At 45.9% G+C, this 7500-nt stretch overlaps 1 protein-coding gene across 8 annotated transcripts in view; it reads left to right on the top strand.

Moving 5' to 3' along the window:
• The window catches only part of Ppil6 (peptidylprolyl isomerase (cyclophilin)-like 6), a 31863-nt gene extending 25063 nt beyond the window's left edge, over positions 1 to 6800 (top strand). For 2 of the 8 annotated variants that reach the window (XM_005377872.2, XM_013510823.1), the window contains one exon: positions 6134 to 6800. In XM_005377872.2, the coding sequence (XP_005377929.1) occupies positions 6134 to 6170 (37 nt within the window). In that variant the 3' untranslated portion in view covers positions 6171 to 6800. Of the gene's footprint in view, positions 1 to 2611; positions 3445 to 6133 lie in introns of those variants that run through there. The other 6 variants (XM_005377870.2, XM_005377869.2, XM_005377868.2 and 3 more) reach the window with 6 other exon arrangements.
• Positions 6801 to 7500: the final 700 nt, after the last annotated feature.

Genomic DNA, 7500 nt, shown 5'->3' with positions numbered 1-7500 from the left:
GAATCTCCAAGTGACAGTTACAGCTCAGCTGGCGTTCTTACAGCACTGCAGAACACTAAGGGCGATGCAGAAAGGTAATGAGGTAGCAGACAGCCAACTAGTTAAACCAGGTGAAATTTAACCCCTCCAGGATCCAAATTTTGGGCTGCCCCTTCTGTCACCTCAGCTTCTGGAAGCTCCAACACAGCTACAAGGTCCAGAGAGATACAGAATTTCCTTTTCTAAGCTCTAGGTTCTGGCAGATGAACCTGTCACTTCTTCAGACGGATGCTTCGGGGATACCCTGCCACAGACCGTGGCCTTTTGCCCATGGCCTCATGGAAAAAGAATTTTAAAATTCCTTGTGAGATCTTTCTTTTCAGATCTCCATTCATGTATACAAGGTAGAAGTGAGTGTGTTGGGGAAATTAATTTGATTTTAAGACAGACTGAAATTCAGAAGGGATCAGTGGAAACTTCCTGAGAAGGTGAGCTGAGTTGGGAAAGTAACACTGAGAAGGATGCAAGTCACGTTTAGTCACATTACGATGAGAAGAGAAACCCAAGTGGTGCTGAGAAGTTGGATTCAGAGGGTTAGATGCTGGGAGGGAGGCCATGGCAGGAGACCAGGTCAGTGCTGTCCAGCAGAATTTTCCATGCTGATGCAAATGTCCTGTAATCTCTGCTGTCCTATATGACAGCCACTGGCCACACATGGCCACTGAACTCTGGAAATGTGGCTTGTACAATGAAGGAACCATATTTTATTTGATCCTAAGTAAACTTAAATAGTCACATATGGCTAGAGGCTACTGTACTGGCCGTGCAGGTTCATAGTAACTCCTAGGATTTGGGAAGTGAGTGGATGGTTAGTACCATTCACCAAGATAATAAAAAGAGGACCACTGGGGAGAAAAGATGAGTTCAGGCAGGACAGGTTGTGCCTCAGATCAAGATCTCATAGGGCAGGCCAGTTAGCAGCATCCCAGGCTGGAGGAGGGGTAGAGATACACATTTGGATGCAATTTGTAGATTGTCAGCTGTGCGGCAGCCAAATCCTAATACTATCACTTCTAGTACAGTCTCTAGGCTTTGTTTTCTTGTTCCTTTCTGCACCTCTCCAGTTGGCTGAAATCCTGTTCCACAGTCAGGTCAGAAACCTTTCTAACTCCCAAAAGTAGATACTTGCTTTGTTGTCTCTGGCACACTGTGAACAGCTTAAATCAGGAACTGGTGAACAACTGAAACCATCATATACCCTAACACCTGTCACAGTGGATGGGTGCACATAGTGAGGACTCACGCAGTGTTTGTGAAACCTATTTGGAGAAGACTTCATGCCCTCACTGGGCAGAAGCCCATCTGTCCATTTCTCCTTTGCTTTTCAGCCTCAGAATGCACCTTGTGCTACCCCTTGTTTTAGTCCAGGGTCCCCAGCCCCTGGGCCTTGGGCTGGTGGGAACCAGGCCACACAGCTGGAGTTGAGCAGTAGACAGATGAACAAAATCTCATCTCTGTCGCTTGCATCACCACCTGAGCCCTGGCTCCTGTTAGATTAGCGACAGCATTACATTCTTACCCAAACCCTACTGTGAACTGTACACATGAGGCTCTTTATCAGAATATAACCCAGAAACGGTCACCACTATCATCACCATCATCCATCCATCACCCCTATCTCCACCCCTGCTCTGTTCTGTGGAAAAACTGTCTTCCACAAAATTGATTCCTGGTGTCAGAAAGATTGGGGAGCTGCTGACTTAGTGTATTTCCTATTGCCATAAGAGAACAGCACAGACTGGTTCATTTATGGACAGTACAGCTTTCCTTGGTTCATGGCTCTAGAGGCCATGAAATCCAAGAGCATGGCGCCAGTATCTGGTGAGGGCCTTTGTGCTATGTCATAGCATGGTGGGAGGTGTCACACAGCTAGAAAGCACATGGGAGAAAACACAGTAAGAGGACAGAAAGGGCTGGAATTATTATTGTATCAGGAGCCCACTCCACAGATAACTAACTTACTCCAGAAAACAGCACTAATCATTCCTGGGGGCTCTGCCTGACAAATCACTTTTTAAAGGTCCGCTCATCTCTTACTACCATCACAGTGGCAATTACATTACACTGTGAGCTGTCAGGGCTGGGGTGTTCAAACCATGGTACCTTGTCTCATGGCTTCTGATTGAAATGGCAAAATAGAGCCCAGACTAAGAAAAGGCTAGAGCATGGTAAGTGTTGGCACAGACTACAGCCCAACACAGAATCGCTCCCTTCCACTGAGCCACTGCCCCAGCCCAATCGTTGGCTGGGCATCAGTTGGTCCTATATCGAGGTCCATCTTGCTGCTCCATGCTGCCATCTTCTGATGGAAAGAACCATCACCAGTCTATTTTCACTTCTCAGAGAGTTCCCATTCATGACCATTCCCCAGAGGTCCAGACTAGCACGGCTTTGAGCTTTCTGTCACACACTCTGTGGTTGTTGGTTGTGGAGCTAGTGCATGGCAGGCCTTGTGCTAGGCACTGACCTCTCAGCAAGAGCACCATCACTGTCCTCATGGGAGAATCAGAAGTTAACTAAAGTAGCACACAAATACATAAATGTAAAGTTTGACCTGGGAACTGCTCTGAAGGTGAGAAGAAAGTTGACTGGTTGGGAGACCTGGAAAACATTCCTGAGGAAATGAGGACCGAGCTGAAAGCTGAAGAAAGGCCCATTGGTGAGCAGGCAAAGGGGAGGGAGCAAGAGAAAGGGGCCGCTGTGGCAGGAAGGAAGCACAGGGCTCTCTGTGTACTGACAGACAGACAGCCATTTGGAGAAGAGAGTGACTGGGAGCTGGTGACAGGACACCCCTAAGGGGCGGTAGGAGCCGTGCAGACCCTTGTAGGCCATGGTGGACAGTTTGGGTCTTTACTACACATGTAGAGCAGGGAGGTGATATCTAAAAGCTCCATGGGACTGCAGTGGCAAGGAGTGGGACAGGTGCCAGAGCAGTTGAGAGGAGCCAGCCCAGCCCAGAGCTGCTGCAGTAGGCAGCCTCCGGGCAGGAAGGGACGGCAGCCTGGATGGCAGCACTGGGTGCAGATGAGATAAAGTGGGCACACCCAGAGCTAAGACCCAAAGCACTGGTGACTGAAGTTAACCACATGTGTAAGTAATAGCCTCGGTTTTTGGGGAGTGGAAGATAAATATGGAAACTGATGACTGACCATATTTTTTGCTTTTCCTCCTATGTAGGCAATTGATTGAAGGAACAGAAGTTCTTAAACAACTAGAATTAATCCCAACAGAGAATGAAAGACCAGTAAAAACATGTAGCATTATGGACAGTGGAGATCTTTATGCCTGATTTTCATATCAATATTTTCTCCGATGATTTACTACTTTGCCTCTGATCAGTGCTTCTAGATTTAATTAAACAAGTGCTTAATAATGTTTAATTTGAAAACCGCAGCTGACACAGTAGTTTGACTCATTTGACACGCGAGCCCGACCCTTTTTCGTTTCCTACTTCGACCACAGGAGACTAAAAGAGAAATACTCATTTTCCCGGACTCTTTTCCGCCCCCGCAGTGGCCATGACAGCAGTCTGGGGAGTAGAACACCTGTCCCGTCCCTTTCATACAGTCTTGAATGCAGCCTGGCTGGAGTTGCACCTGTCACTTTGTGACTATGAAGGAAAGACACAAAGAACTGTCGAGGTATCAGCTCCACTCTCCTGAGCAGTCAGGCCGAGAACAGCCACACCTGCCTGCTTCCGGGCTTTTTGCTACAAGAGACAAATATACTCTGCTGCTATTTGTGCTACTTATTGGTGGTTATTTTGTTATAGAAACCACCCCCCCAAACGTTCTTAGATTAGCAGCATGCCTAATGCTGTCTGAATCCTCAAACATATGTGATAGAATTATTTTCTTGTTTGTAAGCACATTTCTACCATAAGAAATTAACCAAGTAGCAGTAATGCAAGAGAAAAAAGGATTCACTGTAATGTTTCATTGTTTGGACATGGCATTCAGCGAGGGTATGTATACTTGGGATGTTTTCTATGATATAAATATAATCCGTGGCTCTCTGAGCCGTATAAAAATCAAGGGCTTGGGTTCCAGTCTCTATGGTGGCTGACCCGTGTGACATCGTCAGAGATCCACTTTATGAGCTGCTCCCTAATGTAAGTTCTCTAACCCACACATCCCGTGGGGAGCTTTTAAAATACAGACTGCTGAACCCTGGCCTTGACCTAGTGAATCAGAGTCTGTAGATGTGGGAATCTCTGGGTGTGGAATGGAGATTCTGTGTTCTTTCATGCTCTCCCCCGTGGTGTTTGGTTTGGTTTGGCGTGGGTTTTTTGAGACGGGGTCACACTGTGTAATTTAGGCTGGCCTTGAACTCACTATGTAGCCCAGGCTAGCCTCGAACTTGTGGTGATGTTGCTGCCACAGCGTTTGAGCCTCCCGAGTGCTGGGAGTACAGACATGAGCCACTACGCTTGGCTTCCCAGTGTTTCTTGTGTGGACGGCTGGATATAGCTCCTTGGGAATCACTACAAGACAGAGGTTCTTTTTTTGTTTCCGGCTTCTTTGGGGGGTTGGGCAAGTTGTTTGGTTTTTCCTGGGAGGTTCTTGTTCCCCTCCTTCCTTTTTTGCCTTTCCCTCCCCAGAGCCGTTGTATTCCGCTTGCCCTGAGCAAAAGTTGTTTTGCCTTTCACAGATGATCTCTCTTTAATTCAGTCTTAAAGGATTGATTTGAGGCATGCCGAAGATAGGTATATGCTTCATTTTTATTAAGAAATAATTATGGATTCGTAGGAAGTTGCAAAAATAATACAGAGCAGTCTTGTGTACCCTTTACCCGGTGTCCCCAGTGCTTACCTCTTACACAACTAGAGCACAGTACCCATTCTAGACAGGTAACGTGGTACAGTCATGTGTGATGCCACTTTGTCATGTGTGGATGTGTGCATATAACCAACACAGCGAAGATACACAACTTTTCTCACACCACCAAGACTTCCCTCATGCTACCCCTTAGTCTCCCCACCCCCTCCTACTGTGCCTAACTCCTTCCTCGATCTGAGGAAGGTGGGGAGAAGGCATAGGTGGCACGCTCCACTGACCTAGAGGCAGAAATAGTTAGATGTGCGTTCTTTCTCTCTCTTTTTTTTTATTTTTATTTTTTTGCTTTTTGAGACAGGGTCTCACTATGCAGTTCAGGCTGGCCTTGAACTCACTTTGTAGCCCAAATTGGCCTGAAACTCACAACAATCCTTGTACCTCAGCCTCCTGAATGCTGGGATTACAGGCGTGCGCCACCATGCCCAGCTATGAATGTGTGTTCTCGACCCAGCTGCCTGTTGAATCTTGGCTCTGCCCTTTCTCACTACCTGAACTCAGGCGAGAACTTACCCGGGCCTCTGTTTCTTCATTTGAAAGTGTTATCTATGGTTTCGGAGGCATCTCTCTGCTGACACAATCCTGCCTATCGTGTCTTAGGCAGTTAGGAGGCATTGCACGAATACTGACTGGAAGCAGCACAAGATCGAGCTAAATATAAGAACTATCCCTTCCCATGGTCTAATGACCCACCTTTCCCCCAGCGAAAAGTTAAAGCGGACAGATACTCTTACCTAAGTCTGGGGCCTTTTGTGAAGCCTAAACAGAAGGCCTTGACAGTTTGCAACTTCAGCGAACAACTTCAGAAACAGTGACGATGTTCTGAAGAGTCAGTAGAAACCAGTCAACCTGGGAGAAGCATTCCTGAGATTTCTCGATTTGCTGTCCAGATCCCTTTTCCCACGTCTTACCCTGTACGGAAACCCCAATCGTCCTGACCACATGGTTCCCCTCGACGGCATGCCCTGATCTTGTTTCCTCTACACGCCTTGATGTGTTCACCACCCACGTCACAGTCCTTTATATGCCATCTGGCACAGCATTATCTACCGAAAGGATGAGAGTTCAGGGAATGAAGTTGTTTGAGGGCCCAGATTTGGGCCTGGTATACTGTCGGTGCTCAATAAATGTACTCAGTAAATTTAATGCTTAATAAATAACTAATCCATAACCTTCAGGGTGTGGCCTCAGAACTTGCATTTTTTAAAATCCAGACTTGGGAACTACTGAAGCAGAGATTTTGCCTCTTCCTGTATTCACAGAGCTCTGAGAAACCTGAGAACTCAGGCTACTGTATGAAGCCTCCTCACCTTCTCTCCCGCCTTTGGTCAGGCCCCACGTCACCCTGTGGACATCTCAAACATGGGAAAGCAGGACTTGCCATCAGGACTCTCACCAGCTACTGAAGCAACTGAATGACACCCGAAGTTTTGTGGGGATTCTGGTTGAAACCGTTTATAGGTGTTCATCACGTGTTACAAGCAGCAGAACAGTTCTGACTGGTGTTGAACCTGTATATCGATGGACAGAAGCATTTTATCTGATCCTGTGAAAGAACTGGGATATTTGCACGGTGTGAGACACAGACTTCAGGTCCCTGTGTTTAGCAATGTAAAGGTGGACTCAAAGCAAAGAAGGGAGAAGTAAAAAAATGAGAACAGAAGGGAAAAAATAAAGGTAGGACTCTGCCAGTCTTCTCACGGATGGCCGGTTCATGGTCCTTTTGCTGCTGCTAACTTTGCACTTCTCAGCTTTAGAAACATTAGCCATAGGTCTACATGTGCTTGTTGACCACCATTTAAAAGCACACAGTGATGTTTCTCTATTAGAATGATTTGTGTGTTTCACTGTGTGCATAGCTTCAAGAAACTGATTGTTACAAAGGGCGCAAAACCTTATCCAATTAAATGTGGTTTTGATTTAATGAAATTCAGACTTTGATTTAGTTAAAGGAGTCTAGATTTTTCTTTGCACCTAGAAATAAGAGCAAAGACACTGTGATATTTACACAAAATGTTCATTTTGTGGTCATTCTTGCCCTATCTGTAGGTGTGACAAATCACATACGTATACTTTCCTTTCAGTAGACCATGTGAACAACAGGATATGGTGCCCCAACTGCAAACAGTGCCAGTTATCTGTTACTTATGAATGAATGGATAATCTTGCAACCTGAGGATTCCAGACTGCATTTTTATACTTTTATGTATTAAATTAATCAGATTTGTTTTAGAACCACTGATCTAGCAATGTACTCATCAGATCACTTGATCTTTCACTGTCCTCGTTCATGAAAATAATGGAAACAAGTTCTCTGCCATCTTCTGGCTCTAAAAATTTAGTGACTAGGTAAATTCACTACATACTACCAGTTACTTCTGGGCTTCAAGTTTCTTGGTATCATGGGGCACATCTATTTCATGGTGTTTTGAAGACTGAAACAGCCAGTAAAGACACTTCCACTGACGCCTGGAACATAGCAGATAGCCAATAAAAATTAGTTTCTTTCTGAAATGCCTCCCCGCAAAAATCAGGCCAGCTGGCTGGGTATGGTGGCCCACACCTATAATCCCAGCACTCAGGAGGCTGAGGCAGGAGGATTGTTGTGAGTTCGAGGCCAGCTTGGGCT

Source organism: Chinchilla lanigera, unplaced genomic scaffold, assembly GCF_000276665.1.
Source record: "Chinchilla lanigera isolate Chin_1 unplaced genomic scaffold, ChiLan1.0 scaffold00010, whole genome shotgun sequence".
Taxonomy (NCBI): Eukaryota; Metazoa; Chordata; class Mammalia; order Rodentia; family Chinchillidae; genus Chinchilla; species Chinchilla lanigera.
Note: the sequence above shows the minus strand (reverse complement) of the source record. Positions and strands in the feature narration are given on the sequence as shown.